We start from the raw sequence: 27,962 nt of genomic DNA, 5'->3' as shown, positions 1-27,962 counted from the left end.
ACATGGATTATTTTAATGATGTCCTTACTACGGTCCTGGGCCTTGAACATGGTAGTTTATTTGTTGTCTATGCAGGGTCAGAAAGCTCTCAGATTTCATCAAAAGTTTGTGTTCAGAATATCAGCACAGTCAACAGCATGAATCTGTCCTGTAGGGTGTGAAATATGCTTTGTATCTTCGTTGCGCATCTTCTAAAAGACAGGCTAACAGATAGCAAGATCTGCCAGTCGCTCCAGAAAAACGCGATTATGCGATCGCCTGATTTAATGCATAATCAGCCAAAGGCCGCATATTTGCGGAGTCGCATTTTTTCAAATACGCCGCTCTTTTGCCGCATAAATTACCGATTTCAGAAAGCAAAATACGCGGGGCTAGCATGATTTCATAATCCCTGTATTTTCGTTGCAAAAAACTAACATATATATTAGCAGAAAGTTGAAAAATGTTGCGTTTACTTCACACAAGTAAAGCGCCATTTTCCCCTATTGCCATGGGAACCTTATGAAGTGACGTAATTACGTGACGTGAACATCATCTGCAAACCCCGCGGTGAAACCAGGGTGAAACTTTAAGCGCGCAAATCATTCCTATTTGCCAACAAAAATAAGCGCAAAAGAACGCGCGAAGCAGTTTCCCAATTTGTTACATGACAGTGGAGCCAAATTATATTGCGAGAACTTGCGAAAACATGCGGTTAAATGAAATAGAGAAAAAAAGGTGATTCCCCCAACACCCCCTTCTCACTAGGCTACTAACACTGTTGTAGTTTCATTCAGAAGTTGATGCAACTTTACAGTTGTAAGATTGCACTTTTTTGTTACAGAACAGTACCAAAAACTTACAGTTGTAATTATATTAGTAGTACGTAAAATAATTTACGTTGCAGTAAGAGATTGCAACTTAAATATTCTGTGATTTAGTATGCTCGCTTATCATAGGAAGTAAAAAGAAATTACTCTTTACATTAAGGTAGTAGCCTAGTGAGAAAAAGGTTTTGGGGGAATCACCTTTTTTTTTCTCTTTTTCATCCAACCGCAGTTTTTGCAAGTTCACGCAATTTCATCGCATAAAATTGCAAAAATATCCCGCATATTCCATCGCATTTTTTAAGAAAACGTGCCGCAAAATCAAGGATTTTTACCCGCAACAATCACAAAAAAAATCTGTGTTTTTCTGTAGGGACTGATCTGCAAAAAATCAAGCAGTGTCTTGCTGTTTCAGACGTGGATCCTAAGATGAACAAAGGCAGCAGACAGGAGATCCCGCTTCACATATATCAAGAGTGCCTCACTACCGCAATCAGTAGGGAATTTCATTTCATTTGGTAATTACGGTGTCCCTGACTTTGAAGTTGTGCCACACAGTGGAGCTTTGTGAGGCATAACCAGAGAGACCCTACGATGTTTATCCATCTTCTGTCACCCTCTCACTCTCTTTCTCTTACACAGACTGCAGCGGATGCTTTACAAGAGCTTGTGCTCTGTGTATGAGTACACAGCAGGAGCTCTTGTAAAGTATCCGCAGCAGTTCTGTTTATGTCTGAAACACGCTGCACTATTCTTACCGTGTTCAGCTCCACCTCTTCCTTCACACGGTTTGTGACCCATGACTGAGCTTTCCATCGTCATTTACTCATGTAGTAAACAGCATAAAGAAGGATAATTACTCAGTTATCTACATATAAATGGCAAATAAGGTGTTTAGTGTTTAAGGTCAACAGGAAACATACTATAAGTCTTTAATGCGATCAGCTTTCCCTACCTTTCGTTTTTGAGATGAGACCAAAAAAATAACCTGTTTACATCAACAACATTGCATTAAGTGAACTTAAAGGATTAAATGGAGTCTACAAGTCTAGATCTACAGTATACAGCTCTATAGTACATTTTACACTCCTTAATTCAATAACATTTTGATCCTAGACAGATGCCTTTGCAGAATCCTGACACATTGCCAAGCATCACTAAATGACCCATTATGAGCACTAGGAAGAGAGAGCTGTCCACTCTGTCACATGAGATCTCACTGTAATGTGTGGACTGTAGAGTGTGCTCATACATAATGTAAAGTCATGTACTAGTGGATTTGTTGTGATATTCTTAATGCGGAGGAAAATGGAAGGACTACAAGCAAGCGTTCAAACGTGTGCATGGCGTGTAAAGGCCAACCTTAGAAATTGAGTTAACTACTTCTGATGTGATTTCTTTGAATGACTCCAGGATTTTCCATGCAAATGTAGAGGGAACTCTGAGAGTAATTTTTTCCTACATTATGCCTGTTTTTTTTCCCCCCTGGCAAATGAATATTTTTATATCCTACCATAATACAGTCCGATTTCCATATTCATATAAATACATAACTTATTGCAAATTCAAACCTAAGTGAAAAAGTGAAAGTGACGTGACATTCAGCCAAGTATGGTGACCCATACTCAGAATTCGTGGGTTCTGAGTAAAGGAAGTAAATTAATTGAGTAAATTAAAGCTGCAGTAGGGAACTTTTGTAAAAATATATTTTTTACATATTTGTTAAACCTGTCATTATGTCCTGACAGTAGAATATGAGACAGATAATCTGTGAAAAAAATCAAGCTCCTCTGGCTCCTCCCAGTGGTCCTATTGCCATTTGCAGAAAGTCATCCGCTCCCGGTAAAAAATAACCAATCAGAGCTGCGGTCCGTAACTTTGTTTGTGCTTAAAATGTAGAAAAATGTATATAATAAGCGAGTACACCATGAATCCATTTTCCAAACCGTGTTTTTAGCCTGTCCTGAATCACTAGGGTGCACCTATAATAAGTGTTTATATTCGGACTATTTTAGATTGCTTCGGGGATACCGCGGCGGAGTAACCCAGTACCTTTGTGATTCTTCATAGACATAAACAGAGAGAAGTAGTTCCGGCTACGATGTTCTTCCGCAAGACGCAAGCAGTTCTGTTTATTAACCGCTAGAGTGTCAAAAGTTACCTACCGCAGCTTTAATATCTAATAAATTAATATTCTTTCTGTAAAGAAAACCATGAAATCTAATGAAAAATACAATCTTTTTGTGGTTGAGCCATTACAAATAAATACAAAAATATATTTTTACATTATGAAAGCCTGGTGATGAGACAGGCCACAATCATTTGTCAAATATAAGACATGACAGTAAATAAACCAAATCACAAAGACACAAATCCCTGTTCACAAATCAACTGCAAGAACAGTTCAGCAAAACAAACGGAAATGGCTTTTTCATGGCGCAGAATTGTAGTCCATTGTTTAGAAGTCACACCCTTATTTTTTACAAAGGAAATGACATCCTTCTGCAGTGCCACGGCTTAGCTTGCAGCCGTCTGCTTGCCCTTTGCCCTTACGCTATTATAGTTTCAGCTGCTGTGTTCATCCATCTATATAACAATGGGGCACACACTTATACCACAGACAAGCAGAACAGACAGAGCCCACTCAGGACAGTTAAAAAAACCCATTCAGCTGTTAGGGAAGTCCGATACCAACAGTCAGTGTGACAGGTGATTAAATAGTGCTGCTCCGAAAAGTTGCTTACAGAGGTGATTACAGTTTTTACGCGAATTACTTTCAAATCAGTCCAAAAAGACACGACTCTTGGGGAATGAAAAAATAATTAATTAATTATCAAACAAAAATAACTTAACCCTTTCAGACAGACCATTTTTTATCCACTTGATTGCTCTCCTGCCATATAAAAATTAGTCTAAAAAACAAGATTTGTGTCAACTCATGTAGAAAAAATGTAGAGAAAAGGTAAGATGATATGAAGTCTCAAAAAACGTTGTATTAATTGCAGTGGGTGAGTATGAGTATGTGTAAATGAAAATATGTATAGTTTATATGTTACCTTAAATATGTAGTAAAATCAAATCAACCTGGAGCCTTTCAACTAGTTTGATTGTAATTACTTTTGAAAAGAATCAAGCTGAACAGATCAAATTTGCACTGACAAGTCACTTTGGATAAAAGTGTCTGCTAAAATGTAAAAGGTTTAAAAAAATAGAGTAGAAATGATGAAAATAGAGATGTCTTATTCTTAGTAGTTTAATATTGGCAAGATACACTAGACTTCAAAGATTTAAAAAAATATATAGTTAATTCAAAAAATAAAATGTTGTCATCATTCTTTATGGCTTTCTTTTCCTGTGAAGGTCATTTTTTCCTATAGTAAAAGGGGTCCAGTTTTGGACCCCAATGACTTTCATTGTATGGACTTTGTGTGTTTTTAAAGAAGACATGCTTTCAAACACTTTCTTGATCTAAAACCAAGTTCACAAGAATACAAATTCTATCCATAATGGATTTCTAAAACCATAATTTGCACAATAAATTTAATTATGAATATTTCTAATCACTCTATACTCATAATGTTGGTGATATTGATACATACAAAGCATCTCAGACCATATTACAGTGAGGGCTCTCACAAACTCCTCAGAGATCAAGGCCTAACCATTATGGATCAATAACAGCCATCAAATTATTGATGAGAGAGGCTGTATGTACAGTATAGCGTTTCTAATAAAGACATACTATCACTTTCATAGTCTTACATAATTTTACACTAGATTATGTTATTTTAACATAAGCATGTTTCTTATAGGTGGTGTTTATTGATTCTGTGTGTTCAGAAACATCTGGACATTCTAGTAGTTATATCCAGAGAAGTAAGTCTTGATGGATGTTAGTGATTAATACATTTTTCGCCCCATCATATTCCCATAACTCTAAGCGAATAACTCTATATTACTGATACTGAACAAATATGTTATATCAAATATATGGAGCTGATGAAACCAGATATCTATAAACGAGAAATCTGCAACTACTTCAGCTTTATTTTATGGTAACCTAAAACTATAAATAATGCATGTTAAATGAAAACACTAGGACTTACCGAATAGAAGGATACTACAATGAGTGTCCGTGCCGCCTTTTGTGTAATCCAAAGAAAATATGGGGGGGTGGGAATAACATCAGATTACTCTACATCCGAATTTCTAGCGAAACTGACGCTCGATCAGACGCACGTGAACGGAAGCGCCTCGGATGGTCGTATATTTTTGAAAACGGCCGTGAGAAATGGACGGATTTGGGATAATCTCTGCGTTCGTTATTCACTGAGCAGCAGGCACTGGCGCATAGACTGCGCTCCTCCCGCGGCTCCACCCGCTAGCCCCGCCCACTCGACGAGCCCATTGGCGCACACGGGCGTTTATGCAAATTTTCTCTTCCCGCTGATGTTCAAGATTCTGAATGGGACACAAAGACGGAAGGCATAAAATACCGTCATCTAGAGGCCAAAACACGCGTCTCTAAACGTTTACGTTTCTGTATTGTAAAAAAAAAAAAAAAAAAAACTTCTTACACCAAAGCAAATAATTATTTGTTTAAAAAAATACAAACTGCACACATACTTTGAGCTCTAAATAAAAAATAAATATAAAAAAAAATAAAAAATAAAATATATTTTTTACATATTTCACCAAAGAAACTATGGATTTTATACTGTAAGTAATTAAAAATAAAATGCATAGATAATTAACAAAAGCATCCAATAATACTATAGTGCTTCCATAGTACCATGACAGTTTTTGCTGAATAACTGAATGAAGCAGAATATCTGGGGAGACCTCAGAGATGACTATAGTTTTTATGAAACAGTTGTCACACACTTTTAATGACGTCAAGTGACATAAACACAGACTTACATTGACTTTTCTAACAAGAAATAAATAGCAAAATTATGTTAAATCAAATAGTCCTATCTAAATTCTATTGTAAGACTCATATCCTTCACCACAAGAATTTTGAGATGCATTTCAATCAACTGGAGGAAATGTGTTCATCGTTTAATATTAAATTTTAAAAGCTTGGCAATGATCATAACACTGACGTCTGAACAAATTCTATGAACGTACACCTCAACACTCAGAGCTGCTTGTTTGATAAACCGACAAATAACAGTATTTATTTTTTGCCATCCGAAAATATCGCCCTTGGTTGTAGTGCACTTTCCCATGGTAGTGCTCTGTGTGTCTTCCTATGAAGTCTAAACCTGGGTGCATCTGTCCTGTCGCTTACGATGGTAGGCATTGTAAACATCAAGGAACATATTTCGGCAGGGAATGCGGGCCTTCAGCTTGGAACAGATGAGGAATGAGCCAGCCATTTTTCGGTGCAGAGAGTAAGACTCTTCTGGAGGAGGAGTGAGACGGTGTTGAAGCATGACGGGGATCAGGCTCTGGATGCGCTGTGTGGTGCTCTGAGTGCCAAAGTCAAACGCTTCAGGAGAAGCGAACGCTTCGCCGAGAATCATGACTGCCTCTACGTGTGCATCCTGGAAGGCCTGAAGAGAGTAAGACAGGTTTGGTTAAAGTGAACAACACTACAGAAACAGTAGAGTGGTTAAGAAAGAAATAGCTTTGATTCTAGGGGGAAATAACAAAGGATTATAAGAGAAATGGATGCACAACAAGAATACTATTGAGGATGAATATCATAAATCATATAAAGCCACAAACCTTGGATTCAAACCCAGTAAGGAACTTTAGGACTTTAGATTTCTGCAGAACAGTAGCCTTGTCTCCGACCGACGCTGCACGAACCACCTCGAATGACAAAGATTTGAACAAAATAATATTGCACGCGCTGAAAGATGTTCTTTTTAACATTCGCTAAAGCATTTTGCAACATCTTATATTGCTTGATCTATACAAATGTTTTAATAATTCACAAACTTATATCTACAATTATCTGGATATTAATGCCAATAGCAGTAATAGAGATTCCCATGAATAAACGCTACCTTACAGAAAAAAAAAAACAGTTAACTAAAGTGTTGAGTAAAACTCTGTACCTCTATGTACTCATCTGTGAATGACTCTGGGTAATCTCGGCAAGCCCCGAAGTCCAGCAGAAATATCTGTTATAATGAAGAACAAATGATCAAAGTTTCAGTGGAGAAAAGTGGAAAGGCCTAACAGCGCCCGGATAACAGACAGACATGCCATTTAAAAATTATGAAAGAAATGTGGCAACATAAACAACTTTTTTGAAAGAAAAGTCTAAATACAATACACTGCGATACTGTAAAATACATAATTTTCAGCAGTCATTACTCCAGTCTTTAGTGTTACAGAATCCTTCGGAAAATCTGCTGCTCAAGGAACAGTTCTAGATTTCAAACATTTCACATCGATGTTTATGACAGTTTTGGTGCTTAGTATTTTTGTGGAAACATATATATGCAGAAAAACATTTATATGCAAAAAAAAAAGTATATATATATATACACAGCACAGAAACATGGAAACATTACTATTTTTTATGTTTTCGAAATAAGTTTCTTCTGTTCATCAAGCCTGCATTTATTTGATCAAAAATACAGAAAAAACAGTAATATTGTGAAACATTATTACAACTTAAAATAATAGTTTTCTATTTGAATATACTTTTAAAAAAATGATTTATTCCTGTGATGCAAAGCTGAATTTTCAGCATCATTACTCCAGCCTTCAGTGTCACATGTAACATCAGTCGATCACATGATCATTTAGAAATCATTCTTATATTCTGATTTATTATGAGTGTTGGAGACAGTTCTGCTGTCTAATAGATTTGATGAAGAAAAGGTTAAAAAGAACTGCATTTATTCAAAATAAAATAACAATTCTAATAATATAAATTCTAATAATATATTTATTTATATTACATTATTTATTTATTATTAATATATTTACAATCACTTTTTTATCAATTTAACACATCCTTGCTGAATAAAACTATTGATTTTATTTAAAAAGAAAAAAAAATTTTACTGACCCCAAATTACTGACCAGTAGTGTATACTGTTATTACAAAATATTTATATTTTAAAAACATGGATTCTTTTCTTTTTTTTTTTTCATCAAAGTATCCTAAAAAAGTATCCTAAAAATATGAATATATAATAAATATTTTTGAGAAATACAGAATGTGGTATTTTTTGTGTGTGTGAGGGAGATGAGTAAAGAGCGAATCTAATAATTACACAATGGTCTTTATTTTGGAACTGAATATGTTAGTATGAAACTACAGAAGATTGAATCTATAGACTTATAGATTATACAGACGACAGATATATCCATCATGACCGTCTTAGTACAAGCTCACCTTGTTCTGTTCTCTATTATAGAAGAAGTTGGACCAGTTGGGGTCTGTCTGCATGAAGCGGAACTCAAACAGCTCTCTCAAACACAGCTGTAGGGTGTTGAAACAGATCTACAGAATAAAGGGGTGAGATTTATTTCTCCTATTCATTTTCATAACAAAATAACACAAGATATCCAAATATCCAGAATACATTCATAAATGATTTATGTATATATATATATATATATATATATATATATATATATATATATATATATATATATATATATATATATATATATATATAAGCAAATGAATCAAATACAAAAAAAGCTTAGAATATGTCTGTTTAACTATCTAACCCACCTCATTTCTAGTCTCCTGATTCAAATCAACGCAGCGGTCCAGTGGAACTCCATGAACTAGCTCCATGGTGATCACATGACGACCCGACAGCTCATCAAAAACCTCAGGGACAACAAATACTGGATCATCTTTCAGCAAAGTCCTGTGAGAGTCAAGAGAACTAGTCAATGTGTATAGATTTCTGACATATATTTTTAAACAGAGTGGTACAGATCTATGGGATATGAGCCTTTTACTGGCATTTATACTGCTGCAATATTTTAAAAATAAATAAATGCTTTTATTCGGTTAGAATTGTTTAAAAATTATGGTAAAGACATTAAGAATTGTACAAAAGATTCCTATTTGTTCTTATATGTGACCCTGGACCAGAAAGCCAGTCTTAGGTCGCTGGGGTATATTTGTAGCTATAGCCAAAAATACATTGTATGGGTCAAAATGATAAATTTTTCTTTTATGTCAAAAATCAATAGGATATGAAGTAAAGATCATGTTCCATAAAGATATTTTGTACATTTCCTACTGTAAATATATCAAAACTTAATTTTTGATCAGTAATATGCATTGCTAAGAACTTCATTTGTACAACTTTAAAGGCGATTTTCTCAATATTTTGATTTTATTGCACCCTCAGATTCCAAATTTTCAAATAGCTGTATGTATCTCGGCCAAATACTAAATATGTTGTGGTCCAGGGTCACATATGTTCTATTTGCTGTTATATGTTATATATATTTTGAACGTTCAATTCATTGAAGAATCCTGAAAAAAAAAAAAAAAAAAAAAAAAACAGACAATACAAAGTGTATCTTGAGCAGGAAATCAGCATATTAGAATGATTTCTGAAAAATCATGTGACACTGAAGACAGGAGTAATGATGCTGAAAATGCAGCTTTGCCATCACAATAATACAGTACTTTTAAAAATATATATATATTAAATAGAAAACCATTTTAAATAGAAAAATATTTTTCAATATATATGACTACTTTTACTCTATTTGTGATCGAATAAATGACTAATGCTCACCAACTTCTGAACATCAGTGTAGTTACAAATGAATTTAATTGTGGTTTATTTAAACAATCCAAATATTTATCATAACTGAGAATACCTGAATCGCTTTGCACACTCCGCCTCTCTCTTGTAGTCACACTCCCATGCCAGCTCCCTCTGAAGTACCTCAAGACTGCTTTCAGCAAACAGACCTGGTAAAATAAATCACCAGCTACTGACATCCCACACGATGTGACTCAACATGGATACTTCTGTAATGTGTGCTTTCTGAACTCAATATGAAAATAAAAGCATTTTCCAGTGCTCACCATCAGGCAGCACAACGCTCATCTTCAGGACAGACATGAGATTGTTGATGTCACTGCGAATGCTCTCAGCGACACCAGGGTACTATATGAGACACAAAATGATGAATGATGAATCTTTACACACATAACATCAACATATGATGATGATGAAAATTTCAGTCTAATACCTGTATCTTCATAGCAATTTCCCTCCCGTCAGGCAAAACTGCATGATGCACTTGACCGATGGAGGCAGCAGCGAAGGGTTTTTCCTCAAATGATGAGAGTTTCTCCTTCCATCCAGGCCCTAAATCCTCATCAAGCACTTTCTACACATGCGGTTTCAACACAGACAGTGTGGAGAGATATCATAAAAAGTGATAAATGTCGGATGGAAAGAACTATTAAGGGGTTTGAAGCACCATTAACCATTTGTTATCACCAAAAAAAATCTATAAAACTGCTGTTATTGTTGAAATAACATTATTGCTTATATATACATAAATGACAAGCATGTATCAATGACTAAAACAAACAAATGAAAATAAAAATGAATTCGAAATATCAATAAATACTAAAATAATTTATAGATAATACTATAATAATACTATCGGGAAAATACATTTTTTAGGTGTTAGAAATAATGTGGGTTACGTAATCAGACGTCTTTTTAGGGTGCTTCACACTAGCACTTTTGGTGCGCACCCGGGTTCGATTGATGTCAGAGTTCGGTTCGTTTGGATGATGTGAACGCTGTCTTCCGTACTCGGATGCGCACCCACATACCGTACCCGAGTCCGCTTAAAAACGGTGGTCTGGGGTACGCTTCATGTGAACTCTGGTACGGTTCGCTGCTTATGTGAACGCAATCGTACCAAATGTTATGCATTTGCCGCATTCTCCTGCGCTGTCGTTACCAAGCAACGGGGTAAACACCTGCTGGCTTGATGACGCAAGCGAACTGCGGTTCGGACTCAAATATTATAATATGAACACAGTCCAGCGGGGGCAGGGGAGGGGGGAGCAACCGAACTCGGGTTCTGACCAGGCAAGTGAACCAAGTGTGAAAGCACCCTTAAGTAACTATCAAAGTAATGCATTACTATTAAATTTACAATGCGATATCAGAGTCACATATTCAAAGTTAAGTTAAGTTACTTTGGTTACCCCTTTTATTCACTGAGACTTCTGGTGCGAAAGGACCTTTACAGTTGGCAAAAATGTAATTTTCGAATTTTTTGTTTTCAAAAAAAAAAAGCAAGCCCAACTCAGAGCAGACCGTCACCATCTTGGCAGCGCATCAACTCGCAACTCTCCCAGACAATCAAAAATGGGCAAAAAGGCGGGAGCTAGTTGCTGAAGCCACGCCCACCTAGTGCGACGGCAGTGTCAGCAGCAGCAATCCACCTGTCACTCAAGTGGCCACGCCTTTAATTATGCAGAACTTTAAGTCTTAATATAATTTAAACGGATGAGTTATGAAAAATTCACCCCCCTCACAGTTGTCATTAAGGGCAAAATAAGCTATTTAGATAGCTTTTTAAAATCATTTTTTGCCCCAGGCTGTAAACATGTTTTTTCCTGCTGTAAAGTTGGGCATTTTAACATGGGGAGTCTATGGGACTGACTCCCTTTTGCAGCCAGCCTCGAGCGGCCAGTCGATGAATTAGTTTTAGTCACTTCTTTATTGGCCTCACGAGAGAGAGCAGAAGGTTGGCGCTTGGTCTTAACAGACATTTTTTGATGAATACTGAAACTACTTATTATTAAAAAGGAATTTTCCAGCAAGATATAGTGGCAATTTTTAATAGTTTGGTTCATGTTCTACAAGATCACAGAAAAACACAGTAAAAACACAGTAACTTACATGCATTTGCCAGGCTGGCATGAAGTCTGCACTCTGTCGAACCCTCTCAAATATTTTCTGCAGTTGTGGGTTAATGAAGGTATTATCTAATGAGGGCATACAAAAATATTTCCTACTCATCACAAAATAAAGCGACCAACTCCTTTTGTGCATTTGAAATGCTTTAAATATTTTGTGTTGCGCATCAAAAGACAGCAAACATTAGAAAGGATTTCAAATTTAAGCTGGATCTCTTGAAAAAGGAATATTAAGCATCATCATTGAAATGAACAAATGGAGGCACTTGGCACCAAAGTATTCAAAATAAAATCAAACTATGTACCCTGGATGCTTAGCATCTGCCCAATCTTGAGGGCCGCTCCTCTGACTTTACACAGTGTGTTCACGATTCTCTCGGCATTGGCCTCTGACAGGAGGGGAGAGTCTAAAAGAGCCCCCATATCTGAAACAGAAAGACACCAGAAATTTAACTAATTCGCCTAATAACAATTTTTTAAATATGACAAGGGGTCTCAAGCCACATTCAAGAGAGCTAGCACACATTACCGGAGCGCTTTCCTCCAAAAGACCGTTTCGCCACCTCAGCAATGGCACCAATGCCAAGTCCGACAGCTAATCCTACAAAATAAAGCAGCAGCATTGTTATGGTTATGACAATTCATGGATTATTAAGGTGTGGTCACATAAGATACATTTTGGAGAGGCTTCATATTATATTATAGACATTAGTAAATTGACAATTAATAGATCACTGAAAAATCACCAACCTCCAAAATTAGCTAACCGACTAATCCGTGTCGCAGGTACCTTCTGTTCTCTGGCTCGCTCACAAAGCTGCAAAGTATCAAAATCATACTGCTTATTAAATTCTGAGAGGATTTAAACATTTATTTCATAAATAAGCAGCGCATGCAGGTATATTAAAAATTTAAATGGATACTTTTACAGACATCAATATATCAATAAATATAGGACTAAAAGACGAATATATTTCAAAACACCATCAGAGGAAAAGTATTATTTTAGTATTATTCATATACTATCTCTATCTGTTTATTTTCCTTATATTACTATTTAGATTGAATGTATTTTAGTCTCAATTTTTTGCTTTTATTTATTTTCAATTAGTAATTGCTTATTTTTGCCAAACCTATTTCAATTGGTTGTCAAAGCAACATTTCTCATTTTTATTCTGCATCTAATAATTATTTTATTTCAATTAACAAAAACAGTTTAATAGTATAGCTGTGTTAACAATAATACATTTCAACATATTTTTGGAGTATTTTGAAAAATAAGCCAATTAATGCCCAAGTACTTTGAAATGCTTATGAGTGTAATTTCTATTTTTTATATATATATATAATTATTTGATTTCTTATGCATGATTGATTTTTGCCAAAAAAAAATTAACATACAAAATCATCCCATTTGTCCTCACCTTTTGTCTTACAGGCCTGGCGATATTCTGTTTTGCCTCCCTTGCCTTTTTAATGTCTTCAGGACTTAACCTGGCCATCACAGAACCATGGACAAACCTGAAATGATGATGAGACACAGCTACATGCAGAAATCGAGTGTTTTGACCAGGCCAGCTGGCTCCTTTGACCGTGCCAGTAGGTGCACCAACAGGTCTCTCTGACACTTCCTCTCTTCCATCTTTGCTGGAAATGTCTGGTGGCATTTCAGAGCCGACTGCCCACTTTGCCGCTTCATCCGGGTCCATCTCTTCCCACTTCTCAATGTCAGGGTACTCCTCAGTCTTGGGTGTCTAAACATTTTTTTTTTTTTTTCATTTAAAATAATACATAATAAGCAATGTAATTTCTCTTCTGGTGTATATGTATATCTCTGTTCATGCATAAGTGTTCACTTACCACGCCTGCTCCCATTACGCCCTCGACCGCCTCCTGTGCAGCTTTGAGACCTGCACCAAAGGTCGAGTTGCAGGCCATCAGTCGGAGCTGTTCACCCTGAATGGAGGCAAAGGCAGCGCCCACCTTGCTGGCACCCCTCAACACCTGGAGCACTTCTGCCAACACCACTGCAAATAACAGAGACAGACGTTTTTATTTATATTTTGAATAGCTAATATATAGATAGATGTTAGTGCTTCAACTTAAACCTATTTTAATCAGCATTTCCAATACCAAATTTACACCGCACAGATAGCACAGAAGCGCTTTTTAATTAGCATTTAGGTGTCTTAATGCTACTGTTTAATCCTGCTCAGAGGTGGCATAAATGCATTTACACAGATACAAATACAATTATAATCTTTGATACTAGAGGCTGAGGTGGGTCAGAGAAGGCTTTATTTAGCCTGGCTTTCAAGCTGTGTGAATAAGCCTTAATTTTCGTTTGGTTGCGTTTCTTTCTTTAATTTTTTTATGTTTGTAATACTTTTAAGCTGTCTTTACACAGCCGAGTTAAGGCTGCTCTGTGCCTGCTAAAAATTCAGTGTAAAGAGCAATGTTTTATAAAAGCCAGACTACATTATGTTTGCTTAGAGCCATCTCAGTCCCTAGTATCAAAGTAAACAGTTGTACTTGATGTGCAACTGCATTTATGCCACCTCTGAGCAGAAATACACAGTCAGTGTAAAAACACCTAAACGCCGCTTCAGAGGCGCGTCTGTGTGACCTTTGCAGTGAAAATGTGTCAATAGTTAACAATAATGACCCTGGACTCGAGTAACAAACTTCAATTATTTAATTAAATTTTGCTTGTCAGTACTGTGATGGACATGCGTTTTTAATCCCAAATCCCAATTAAATGACAAGGGCAATTATTAAAGTAAAAAATTTACATAACTTAAAAAAGTTATGATGGCATGAGCACATATATGCATTTTTAACCCAGTACGACGTTACTGTAGTGTTGTTCGCTCTTTATTTTAACTTGTCTAATTAAATGAACAGCGCAGTGTTGTCAGAGAAGTAATACTTACTCTTGTTCTTCTCGGTGTCTATAAGTGTCCTTTCCACTCCACACGCATCTGTCTGTTTGTGTTTTGCAACCTCTAACCGGACACGGAAGCATCCGGTGATTGACAACCGACATAGCCAACCAAATTTGCAAGTATCTAAAAGGGGTTGGTTTTAAGAGCTGTGTCTGCTGTCAACCAATCACGAGCGGTCTTGAGTTACGCCCCTCTCTTGCAGTCTGCAGACAGACCTTTCTCACGCCGTCTACTGGTCAGTGTGTGAAGTGCAGTTACAAATTACCTTGATTTCTTTTGAGAGAAGCTCAGATCTAAGTTAAAATGAGAACAAAACAAAAAAACATTAATTTAAACACTTTAACATTTAACGTTACACTTAAGTTTGGAATAAGTTTAAGTTTAGAATAAATAAGTGATTGTTATATAAATGCTCACCATTCAAATCAATGAATTAATCAATCTAATGTCTATCTATCTATCTATCTATTGCACTTCTAATAAGCATGTGGTTATGTATGCGATCCTTTCAGATATTTATTAAAACCTTTAAAAATTCAGGCAAAAATTGTCTAAACAGCCCTTTCTTACCATAGAGGCACAAGATTGCTGAGTGCGTTATCTTGTTATAATTTTACCAATCTCAGTCCTAAAGAGGTGTTTAGTTTTTTTTAGTAGCTCCAATCTTGCCCTGCTCTTGCGTAATCATCATGTCCAGGCATGCTTGTTTTGCCTGTGATATTAGGACAAATAGAAAACCATAAGGAACTGTTTCTATTTCAGATCTGTACTGAACATAAAGTCACTCCCTCCCTGTTCAGTTTCACTGTAGCTACACAAAGAACTGTACATATACCCATACAATGATCAAACATATACTGTACTTAACACTGAACATATTGTGTGGCGCCTGTACACTGCATGATGTACTGTACATTCCAGCTTATCTAACTACCTGTGTCCATTTGATATTTATTTATAGTAGCTGTTGTCTTTCTTATTTTTGCCTAATTCCTTGTAAGAACAAATTTGCCAACAAACACACAACAAAATAAAATATATACCTGTTTGATTTTAAATGTGTCAATAAATGTCAATAAATGTAAAATTTCAATAAAATCATAATTATTATTTCATTGATATGACTGAGCTACTATTATTAAAAGGCTAATCAATTTAATATTTTTAAATATGATTTGGGCCAATTTAGATTACATACAATAACAAATTATTATACAAATTAATAATTTAAATGACTAAATTGTCACTGTTAAGATTTTTTTTTAATCTCTTTCAAATAATAATAAATTATTAATTTCCAATTTCCATGTGCATCTTTAAATCTCTTTTCCGGTCTGCAAATCACTAGACATCATAATCCTACTGTAAATATTACATAAAGATTAGAATTGGGTGCAACATCTGAAATCACATTGTCCTTGTCATGTTGTGCTCACTATAGTACAGAAAGTATCTAAACAGACTCTACAATCATCTTTTCTGCTCAGACTGGACTTTTATGTGAAATGTAGTAAAAAAAAAAGTGAGATTTTGCAGGTCATCATTATGATGATGAGGTAGAAGAGTTTTCCTCTCTGTGGGTGTAGAGATAGAGGAGGAGCCTAACCATCCATATATGGGCATACCATCAACTCTCTCTTCCCATTGGTTACTAGCGGTTTTGCAGCTGCTTGTCAACAAAATGGCCTTCCTCAAATGCTTTTCGAGGACCTACTAACTATTGTGAAATAGTATTGAAACTCTGGTTGAACAATAGAGACGATCTTTTTTTCTGAAACACAGTATTTACCAACATATTACTGTGTTCACTATAGGCATATATCGTTGACAAAGCCAGATCAAGACTGGGATGTTTAGCTTCTTTCTCGAGTTAGCTTAAATGCTAACCTGCAAGCCCTTATCGACCTCAGCTTACATCTCTGATTGTTTTTAAAACCTCACATAGAGGTTTGAAGGATTTCTGGCTTGAATTCAACACTAGAGCCACTTCTTTTTTAAAAAAAATAAAGCTGTCGGAACGAAATCAGCGGAGAGGACTTGGTTTCAGAGGAAGGTAAGTTAAGCAGAGAAATAATTCTAGCAGAGCTGCTACTGTTTTTGTTTGGCTTATTATTTATTGTTGTTGATCGAGGGGAAATGTTACAAAACGTTTAATACAATCGAAAATATAACCTTTTGATACCAAAGATTTACTGAACGTGTTCTGTGTAAAACAGAAATAAGCCAAATTAGGAAAATATAATGCAGCTTAGCTGACCAAGCTAAACATATGCTAATTTCACACTGGCGCAGATATACAACAACGTCAATAAAATACAGTAATTTTAATTAAGAGTATATGAGTGTTAGTTATATTGCTACCGATTATTTGGGTTGACATAACTGCCAATTAAAACCGAAGCAGAGATGTTCGCTTGCTTTTAGATGTTATAAAGCTGGCTAACAGTTTGCATTAGCTAGTTAGCAGATCATCATTTAACTGCCTCAAGTCAAATGATCCCATAAGCTTTGTCTTTATTTGGACTCTTTGTTGTTTTGAGTTGTGTTAATTGAAAGGAAACACTGAAGATGGCAAGCCATTACGTTCAAATAAGCCATAGATGAACTTGCTGAGTATGCATGGAGAAACAGGAGGACAGCTTGAAAAGCACGTACAGATGCAATAAATCACTACAGGTTTCATTTATCATTTAATATGACTGTAGAATTATATATTAAAATATTATATTAAATATTGTATGCTCTTCATTTTTGGACTGAAATATTTGTTTTGATCTGATCTGATCTTGGTGAACAGTTGGTATGAGTTTATTCAGTGGTTTAGTCCTGTCGATTTCTAGGACTTTATTAAGAGCACTTTGTGGTCAAACAACATTTAAACGGATACAAACGATTTCACACTGTTATGTTTAATTGGCTTTCATAAAAAAAAAAAAAATAGGGGGGAAAAATGATGTCCTGTGTTGTTCAGTTCTGAGTGAATCATCTCGTTGACTGACTTGTTTAACAAGTCTTTTAACATTTTGTTTGTCCTGGTTATCTGTAAGCTTACTGGAGTCTTCAAATTTCTCAATACTTTGTGTCATGATAATGAGATTTTTTTTTAAAGCAGTTTTTAATATTATTATTTTCCTGATGAATACATATATATCACATTATATATACACACACACACATATATATATACAGTTAATAATAATTATAAATAGATTTATTATATTAGAATTTACTATATACTAGACCAATATATCATTGTACTAACGATATCAGATCAACTTTCATAGAAGGCACATGGTGTCATCTTTCAAATGCAGTATAAAATGTTTTTAAGATGTGTTGCAGGCTAAAAATAGCAGCCCGAAAGCATTTTGAAAGGCTATACCCATTAGTGTTGTGATTGTTTTTGCAAGGTCTTTCAAAATATTCCATACAGTGTGGTCAGAAACAAGGCTTTTCATACTCCAGTTCAGTTGAATTCAGTGGAATTACAATTTTATTCTCTGAAAATACAATATCTTTCTTCACCTGTGTTAATAGTACTGACAAATAATATAGCCTATCAGTTTTTGGCTAGATGCAAGGGAATCACATGAGGTCATGTTGGATCCATAGGGGAAGTCTTAAAGGGTTAGCTCACCCAAATATAAAAATTCAGTTGTTAATTATTCACCCTCGTGTCGTTCCACTCCAGTAAGACTTTTGTTGATCTTTGGAACAAAAATTTAAAAAAATTTCTGTCCCTTTACAGTCAGCCTTGCAACTTACACATTCAGGGTCCAGAACGGTAGGAAAGATATCAAGCAATCAAATTTTATGAAGTGATATGAGGGCTTGGTGTCAAAAAAACAAAACGTAATTTACCGAAAATAAACACATGCGTCATGGTACTCTAGTGAACACTCACTCATGTCTGTTGTGTTGCTGCTTATGGAGGGACAGAAAGCTCTCAGATTTGATGAAAAAGATGATAATTTGTGTTCGGAAGAAGAAAGAAGGTCTTACAGTTGTGAAACGACATGAGATTGAGTATTTAATGATAGAATTTCAATTTTCGGGTAAACTATGCCTTTAATTCGGTCATGGTTCCATCATCCAATTGGAAAAAAACAAACATACAAACAATTTTTAAGGAAGCCGTTCCAGCAGATGATGTAATATGTCACATTGCGTGATTAGTGATGATTGTGAAGACAAAACAAAACGCCAGTTGTGAATTAGCACAAAACGAGGATTTGTAAAGAAAAAAAGAGGAGACTGGTTTTCCTTTGCTAAAGTAAGGAAACTTTGTTTCCTTTACTCCTGCATTTCACAGAGGCACGAGCATGATGCATACGTCCTACTTCATCCAATCCATTATGTACTACTTGTTGGCATGCAGTGGAATCTTTGAGATCCCGTTTAATAAATGGTTGTGGCCTAAGTGCTATTTAACATAACCACATTTAATGAAAGGTTTTAGACGAATTTGATTTTAAAAGCTAAATTCCTGAATTTCTACTTTCTAATAATGGCCTAAGGATGGATTCTTGTAGAGATTACAGATACACAAGCCCCTTTAGTAGCATGGTCATGTCTTGTTCCTCTTAGCAGGGATGATAAGTCGATTTAATTGACTACTAAAATTCATTGACATTTGTATCCGTCATTAAATTAATAGAATTTATTGTAGTCTGTCAGACCAGTCTTTTGTCTTCCTGGTCTTGCACAAAATGACAGTACTTGGCAGTAATGCTTCCCAACATGATTTTTCAAATTCATGAAAAATAACTTCATATATATTCAGATATAGCATGAAGTCATCCCAGTATTTCAGAGAGGGCAAGCTGATGTGTGTTATGCTTACAGTGACAGCTGTCTCAAAAGAGCACATCCTTGGTTTGTAGAGCAATTGCGTTGGCATGCTATTAAAATGATGGCAACAACACTCAAAATACTTTTGAGTACACTGAATAAAATCTAAATCAATGGCTGGTTGTAAAAGTCTGTGAAAAACTTTGTGCAAATGGCAAAAGACAACTTGCAATTAGCTGCTCAATTCAATATCCTTTTTGGAGGACAATGGGTGTGTTCACGTTAATTTCAGATGATTCATCACTAGGCATGGGCCGATTACTGGTTTCAAGGTATACTGCTATTTAAAAATTTCATGTTTTCAAAACCACTAATATTTTCCATTATACTGTACCCGCGGTATGCGCAGCTTGCCGTGGAACTTAAGGCCCATGTACACTTCACATTCCGCATATGCCTTTCCGTCTCGCGCAGAGCCGTCCCTGCACAGCTTTCAGAAGTATTCTTAACTGCAGATGAATGTAGATGGATGAACGTACACTGGAAGTGTTGGCATAATCGAGCGAGTCGAACATGGATAGCGTGCGTCGGAGGTCCTAAGTGTGGTTTCACTTTCCTAAACAGAACGAAATCTCGGCAAAATGCAACATCAGCATTAAGATCGTTTCATGCATAGGAGGGTGCACGTCGAACATAATGCACCTCCGAGTTCATGGAGTAGAAATAAATATGTGCCCCGTCTTTGACTCACTGTGCCGACCGTCCTCCGCTGCCTCTTCTTTCTCCTATTTATGCGTTCAACTTCTTCTACACCCAGCGAACGTGTTTTCTCCACAGCAGGAGAAAGACAGATATGATCATTTTACTAAACAAGAACTGTTTCTGATTTTATACTGTACCAGCTGCTAATCTATACTGGGTTTTACAAGTTGTTTCTTATTGTAGGACCCTATGATTTCAGCGATTCAGAAAAAGCGGACGGAATCGCGGAATCCAGTCAAAAAACGGAATTTACAGTTTAACGCGGAATGTCACTGAATTTGTCACATTTTGAATGAATTAATCAAAAGTTGGTCATTGCACTTACATCAAATAGCGATATGGACTAGTATCTGTAAATATTAAGCTGGAAAAGTCTATTTAAATATGAATCCTGCATGTTCTGCGTTTCTGTGTTAATGACTGGCCCAGAAGCGCGTCTTCATTCATCAAACACACGGAAGCGCGCGTGACGCTCGCGGTGATTTCAGAGTCTGTCGTCTCTCTAAATAAGTAAAAAAAAAAAAAAAAAAAAAGTAAAAAGTTCATAGAATTAAAATTGATGAAAAAGGTCAGACTATTTCCTTCAGAAAGACCGTTGGTTAGCTAGATCATTTAAAATATCCTAAACTTTTTTTGACCCTGCCTCTTAAAATAATCGAAATCGAGAATCGTTAGGAACCGGAATCGAAATTGGAGTCGGAATCGTTCAAATTCAAATGATACCCAACCCTAATTTTAACGCCCGTTAACACAGACCAGAGATGCTGAAGTAAAATACTGTAACTGTTCATGTTGCATGAACTATTGAAAGAAAATCCTCAATATTGATTTGGGGGTTTATATGAATGTTTCTGAGGGGAGTTGACTGACTTTTACATGGTATAATTTCACAAAGCTTGTCAGAACATTGTTTTTGCTTCAAATTGGGTTATTATTAAATCAAATTAATGTGTATGGAATACTGTATATGTACAGTAAATGGTATGAAATTATATAAATTATATGTATATGAATTATATAACTAAAATTAAATAACTGTAATTACAAATTTAGGTTAAATAAAGATGTCAGTTATTATTTCTTTTTTCATTTTAGGAAACAAATAAAACAAAAAAACGAATTCATTTAAAGTCATTTAAAAATGACACATTTCAGAACTGTAACAATGATACCGTGAAACTGTGATATTTTTGCTTAAGGTTATCATACCGTCAAATCTCATACCGGCCCATGCCTATTGAACACATTTATTGCTGAGATTTTAACTGAGACCTTTTAACATGGTTACATGAATGCAGTAAAGCTAAGTCTTCTTTTTTCTTTTCTTTTTTTTTAGTCCTCAGATGGAGTAATCTGTTCGGCTGGAGCCTGTGGTGAATTGCAGAGTAGCTGCCCAGCATCGAGGCAGGTATGCTCCCCATGGGCTCACAATGAACCGTGACACCTTTTCTCACATCCGGCTGTGGTGCCCACGCCCCTTTGGCACCTACTCCCAGAATAAGCCATACAGCAATGGTACAATCTGCAATGGAACAGCTAATACCCTCTGCAAGGCCGATGATTCGGGGCATACAACCATAGAGACCCATGGAGTCAGTGAGGAGCAGGATGAGGATGTTGGCACTGAAAACACTCCACCAGATACTTCATCTACCCTTCTGGCTCCACCACTATCTGCTTCACCCTCTCAGAATTCACAGATGGAGGATGGAAGGGTATTGCTTGATACCTGGTATGTCATTAAACCAGGCAACACAAAGGAGAAAATTGCCTTCTTTGTAGCTCACCAGTGTAATGGTGCTGGAATTCCCAGGCCTAGTGCCATGAAAGTTAAGGGAAACTGGGCTACTGATTGTACCAAGGCCAAACGCCGTCGTCGCTGTTCCTCTTATGACCCTCCCACTAGAGCTCAAAATGTTGTGGTTGATGTACCCACAGAATCCAATTCGACGGAAGATGGTGTTGGAGTTAGTGAGACAGATTTGCTCTCTGTGGCTGAAATGGTGGCCCTGGTAGAACAGCGTACAGCCTTGGCTCTTCAAGGAATAGTAGTGCAAGGACAAACTAGTTCTTACACAGTTCATCAGAAACCAGTTGTAATACTTTCAGAACCCCTTTCATCTACACCCACTTCTCAAAGTGACTTTGATCTGCTGCAGCAACAGCAAGAATCCCGACGGGTTGCTCAGGCTGTTGCACAATTTGAATCTCGGCAGCAGAATCTCGACAGTACGACTTTGCGGCCGGAGCTGAATGGAAGAGACTGCATTCATACTGCCGATTCTGTGGGTGGTGCTCCAAGTCATGGACGAGGGGAAGTACGGATTGCTTTCCGGGTGTCAAGTCTGGACCCTTGCACCCAGTCTGAGCCTGTTGGTCGGCCCAAATGCATGTTCATGAGTTGTGGAGTTGGAGGGGGCCAAGCAGGAACCAGGAGCAAAGAAAAGATCACTTGCGACCTCTACCAGTTGGTCAGTCCCTCATCTCGAGATCCAGGTGCCCTCCTGGCCAGCTCACCAAAGGCTGATCCCCTCGGAGAAGGCATCACTGACAGGCCTTCCTCCACAACGCCAGATCCTAACCAAGACCCTGCCTCGGGAGAGAAGGCAGCAGTTGCTCGAGAGCGGGTGACTGGCTTCCACGTAGAGGTTGTGGTCACGGGTGCAGTAGACCAATGTGTCTTCTATGGGAAGGACAGCACAGAGAATGTTCAAGAAGAGACTGTATGTTTTGCTATGCCAAATGGCACTAATTCAACTGATGCCTCAGAGGACCCACCTCCTGGCCAGCTGTTTTTTCTGCAGTCACCAGCTACTGAAGAGGAGAGTTGCTCAGTGGTAAACAGTGGGATGCGGTCTTTAGATTGTGCAAACAACAATGGGCCAGTTGGGGCTACTGTAGAGAGGCCAGATTCCCCACTGGCAACTGTGGATGATTGTTCTGATCCTCCGTTGTGCCGCCTCTACCGTCATGTCTCCCATGACTTCCTTGAGATTCGCTTTCAGATCCAGCGGCTTCTGGAACCACGGCAATACATGCTCTTGCTTCCAGATCACATCATGGTCAATATATTCAGCTACCTGCCCACCCGTGCGTTAGCTGCCCTCAAATGCACCTGCCATGACTTCAAGACCCTAATCGAGACCTACGGTGTGCGTGCTACAGACTCTCGCTGGAACCAGGACCCGCTGTACCGTGATGACCCCTGCAAGCAGTGCAAGCGGCAATATGAACGGGGAGATGTGTCGCTCTGCCGCTGGCACCCTAAACCTTACCACCATGACTTGCCTTATGGACGCTCCTACTGGATGTGTTGTCGGCGCACTGATAAGGACACTCCTGGCTGTCGAGTTGGGCTACACGATAACAACTGGGTACAGCCATGCGAGCTGGTTCAGGCCCGCGCCAAAAGAGACGATGGGAGGTAAAGGAGATTGTCAGGGGATTGTCATTTCTCTCCCTGTTTTCGCTCTACTGAAACCTCATGCCACTGTACTATTTATGGTTGAGCTTGCCTCTTCTATCATAGATTATTAACCTTGCTATCATTGTCAGTATCATTTCCTATCAGTGCACCATAGTTGATTCTCAGTCTATTCATGCACAGACCAATGTTCTGAAATTTGAAAACAAATGCTGGTTATATAAGGTAGTCTGATGCATGGGACTAGTCTTTACATATACTTCTGAATTGGTTAGAAATACTTAAGGCAATCTTGGAAGACCAGCTCTGATTCTGACCCCAACCAGGCTAGACGCAGGACTTGTAAGTTAAACTTCAGGGGTTGTTGTCGAGTTTAATTTGTTGTCCCTTTGGTCAAAAGGGCGCAAAATGATGTCACTTTACAAATCCCTGATGTCACTTTGTAATCAACAGTTTGACTGGTTGTTGGATTTTTCTTTTTTACGTGTGAATGTGAGTGAATAATATTCTGTTGTTGGACTTCATTTTTCCTCTCCTTCAAACTGATTTATGAGATCACTCTTATTTCTTGACCAAACCTTTCCTTTTCCTGTCTCTTTGCCTGCCAGGCTCTCTGTGTGCTTGTTGGCGAAAGCAGCTTTTGCCAAAGCAGTAATTAGCTTCATGTGGCTGAAAGAAGAAAAACAATGAACAGGACAACTCAAAACCTGATTCTAGCCTTAGCTTGTTCTGCTCCACCAGTCTGAAATCTTACAAACAAAAACACTGATGCTGATCCTTCTGGTTTGGGAGACCGTTATAGGTTTCACCGTCAATCTGCTTTTGGGAATCTTTGCCTCTAAAGTGAATTAAAGTGATTTAAAACTGGAGTCGGTGCTATTTCTGTTACAGTGTTTTAGTACTTTAACAGTCAAATATTTGTAATTCAGATGATTTATATAAATTATTTTGTTTACATGTAGTTTTATCTTGTTGCATTTAGTCTTTTTATTTTATATTTTTATATTTTTGCAGTGTTTGTGGCTTTATTTGGTGTCTATAAGGTTTAAATAAAAGGTGCACTGTGGAACTCGGTCCTCTACCACCACCTGTGGTTGAAATATAAAAAAGTGAATTGTGGAGTTGTTCTCTTTGTCTTGCTCTTACTTTGGAAGTGTGGAATTTTACCAAAACCCTTCCATAATGCACCTTTTACGTGTACAGGAGAACAAAATCATTATAATAACTAAGTTAAATAATAAAGAAAGAAAGGTTTTTACGCAAACTTTTATTTTAGTGACACTCAGGCCATCCAGCATAATCTTGTCTGAATCAGGAGAGAAAAATGCACAGATCAAGCACTATTTTTAGGCGAAAACAGTTCAAAACAGGTAAAGACTTTTTCACTGGATGACTCATATTTAAGTCAGAAGCGTCTGGAAGCCTATTTAAGCCAGAATTGATCGACTAAATTCGTATGGATTACTTGTGGACTATTATGATGTTATTATCAGACTCTCATTCTGATGGCACCCAATCCACTGCAGAAGATCCATTAATGAGCAAGTGTTAAAATGCTAAATTTATCCAGATGTGTTGCAATAAATTGGATGACTTTAAAGACCTAGGGGTGAAAAAAAAAAGGGAAAGAAAATCAGCAAATTAAAAATTCTGGGTAAACTACTCTTTTAAACATGAATTTTTTTTTATGAAACTTCGAAAATGATTTCATTTCATTTTCAATTATCCATTTAAATGAATATTTTCACACATGACATTTGGTAGTCATTGATTAACAGACTCTATAGACCGGGGTGTCAAACTCAGTTCTTGGAGGGATTGAGCCTTGCAGAATTCACATTGAACCCTAATTAATCATACCTGATCCAACTAATCAAGTTCTTCTTGATTATTTGTAAACTACATGGTATGTGTGCTGGAGCAGGGTTGAAACAAAACTCTGCAGGGCTCTTGCCATCCAGGAACTGAGTTTGACACCCCTGCTATAGATGGACATGACAAATTCATTAATACCCTGGTCCTGTAGAAGTCCTAACTGTACACATTTTGGAGGTCTCCCTTATCTGATGCACTTATTTCATAAGATTCCAGAGTGATGAGTTGAAACCGATGTGTTTGATTAGGGAGAATCCTAAGACCATGCTTGGGAAGCAATGATTTATGTACTATGATTGGTGCTTTGCCTTTATGCATAGTAACCCCATAAACAGCCAAATAAACAGTCACTGATGATATCTTTATCAGGGCATTAGCATTGACTAAATACTTAAACAGTGGGTCTTCACTTATGTCAGGTAATGGTTCTGATGCTTCAGTCACCTCTCTTCTGTGTGCTCTGCACTATAGTGGCCCTTCAGGAGCAGGAGTAGACACCCCAAATCTGCACATGCATAAAATATATATTTTCCCTTCCTCGTTCCTCCTCTTCCCAGTCCAGAATCAGATCAACCCTTTCTTCTTTAGAATGGCGTAAGGTAAAAAAAAGTTGATGGAGCTTGGCAAAGAGAAAAGGTAAATGTTATTTTTAAGAAGTATCCTCATGTAGCTTCAGCAGTAGCTAAAACGTTTTACATGTTTGTCCTCTGGGTGGAGTGTTGTTGCTAATGAAAAGCACCAGAAGAAGAGCAGCACTGCAAAATAAAGGTAATGGACTCCACAAATAAGTTTTGGGCAGTCGGAGGGAATGAGGCAGCTTCGTGAACCATATGCAAACTTGGGTACCATACGACACAGACCTATTACCAATCCTCCCATCAGGCCCCAGAAGACTCCCTAAGGAACAAAAGGTAAAGATGTAAACTTTTAGTAAATTTGTGTTCTGGCATTAAATGAAGACTAAATATGTTTAAAGCAGTGAGTTACTTACTGACTCATTGGCCCTCTTCACAACAATGGCAAGGAAAAAGACTTCTGCAGTAGGAGGAGCTAAGTAACTGGTCACAGATTGAATATAATCAAACATGACCGCTCTGCGCTGCCTGGACAACGGGGATCCAACAAATGCTAATGGCGACCATGCAGTGTATCCACACCCTGTCACAAGTTAATGTGTTCAAACGATGAAAATAATAGAAGGGCAAATATTTTATATAGATTTTTTTTAAACATATATGAGAAAGCATTGTCTTTATCAGAAACCTTTGACTACTCAAAATGCCTCATCATGAAAAACTGCAATAACTTTTTTTTAAAGTAATTTTCAAGTAATAATGATGTAATCTACTATGGAGGGAATTTTGTGCCATACTTAAACAAACAAATCCAGCATTTTGCAAACAAACGCAATCTGCTTTGCAAAGGAAAACTCGACTCGCAAACAAACAGAAAGCAATGTTCAAATACAAAGGTCAATTTGGCGCTAAACCAAGGGATTCATTTAGCTAGTCACTTTCATCCCTCATTTCCATTACAACACTTGAAAAACCCAGTCCTTTATCCTTTATCTTCAGACCTGACCAGTTTTGGGCAGTAACTATGTAACTAAATAACGTAATTTAATTGCTAAATAAACGTAAGTGTAATCTGTTACAGTTACTGAGAAAAAAGTATAATTAAATTACAGTTACTTGTGAAATGTTAATGATTACAAAGAGCGTTACATCTGAATATTTTCACACAGACACAAATTTAAAATATGAGACACCAGTGTTTCAGGAGTTGAAGACAGAATATGACACACGCTTACTCCAACTGTTTTATTTCCTATTTTGGTTTATGTGTATGATTATTTTTTAGAACTGCCTTCTTTCAAAGTCATTAGATGCCAGTGTTTCCTGTCGTAGCTATGCAAATTTGATTTCAAAATCAGTATCATAGATATTAAACTATTTCTTATTTTAGATCTGTATTAAACCTCAAAAAGATTGCAAAGTAAAAAGAGCTGCTAAAGTCCTATTTTGAGGTGGTTGTACATTACAATTCAATTATTATAATTGAACTTATTAATTCAAGTGAAGAAGGATTCTGAAATCTGAGAGTAATCAGTGTAACATTAACCCTGCCTGCTTTAAATGATTCAAAATAATCCAAAGAAAAGTAATCAAAAACGTATCAAATGTAATCAGTTACATTACTTTAATAAACTCACTGAAACAGTTATACTAACTTGATTAATCTCCTATCTTAGCGCCGTCTACTGTTTTGGAAGAGAAAGTTACTCAACTGCATTTGTGAGAAAATCTGCCTGGACGCGTGAGAGAAAATCGAGTCGAGAGATCTGATAAAAAGCGAACTGTCTCACACTCGTAACAGACAGGTATGCATTTGTATGCACTAGATTTGGTATCTTTTCAAAGGTTACATGCAATTTGTTGGATGGTTTGTATTTATTTGTGAAA

At 37.0% G+C, this 27,962-nt stretch overlaps 3 protein-coding genes across 3 annotated transcripts in view; 1 reads left to right on the top strand and 2 right to left on the bottom strand.

Annotated features, from left to right (window-relative positions):
* Positions 1 to 5,197, bottom strand: part of LOC128029382 (numb-like protein) — a 50,149-nt gene extending 44,952 nt beyond the window's left edge. Inside the window, exon 1 of the mRNA XM_052617142.1 lies at positions 4,913 to 5,197. The gene's annotated coding sequence lies outside the window, so the exon portion shown is untranslated. The remainder of the gene's footprint in view (positions 1 to 4,912) is intronic.
* Positions 5,198 to 5,665: 468 nt separating this feature from the next.
* Positions 5,666 to 14,775, bottom strand: LOC128029383 (atypical kinase COQ8B, mitochondrial). The gene is made up of 15 exons (XM_052617143.1): positions 14,637 to 14,775; positions 13,564 to 13,730; positions 13,128 to 13,457; positions 12,454 to 12,520; positions 12,233 to 12,304; positions 12,009 to 12,128; positions 11,687 to 11,772; positions 10,008 to 10,148; positions 9,841 to 9,922; positions 9,630 to 9,723; positions 8,515 to 8,656; positions 8,170 to 8,277; positions 6,875 to 6,940; positions 6,540 to 6,626; positions 5,666 to 6,364 (listed from the first exon to the last, which is right to left on the bottom strand). Coding segments are annotated over exons 1-15 (1,860 nt in total). The 5' UTR covers positions 14,638 to 14,775; the 3' UTR covers positions 5,666 to 6,067.
* Positions 14,776 to 16,303: 1,528 nt separating this feature from the next.
* On the top strand, positions 16,304 to 24,494 carry LOC128029381 (F-box only protein 46-like). Its single transcript, XM_052617139.1, has 2 exons — positions 16,304 to 16,701; positions 21,538 to 24,494. Exon 2 carries the CDS (start codon positions 21,632 to 21,634, stop codon positions 23,627 to 23,629), a length of 1,998 nt encoding a protein of 665 aa, XP_052473099.1. The 5' UTR covers positions 16,304 to 16,701; positions 21,538 to 21,631; the 3' UTR covers positions 23,630 to 24,494.
* The last annotated feature ends 3,468 nt before the right edge of the window (positions 24,495 to 27,962 follow it).

Source organism: Carassius gibelio, chromosome A15 (genome assembly GCF_023724105.1).
Source record: "Carassius gibelio isolate Cgi1373 ecotype wild population from Czech Republic chromosome A15, carGib1.2-hapl.c, whole genome shotgun sequence".
In the NCBI taxonomy this organism is placed as follows: domain Eukaryota; kingdom Metazoa; phylum Chordata; class Actinopteri; order Cypriniformes; family Cyprinidae; genus Carassius; species Carassius gibelio.
Note: the sequence above shows the minus strand (reverse complement) of the source record. Positions and strands in the feature narration are given on the sequence as shown.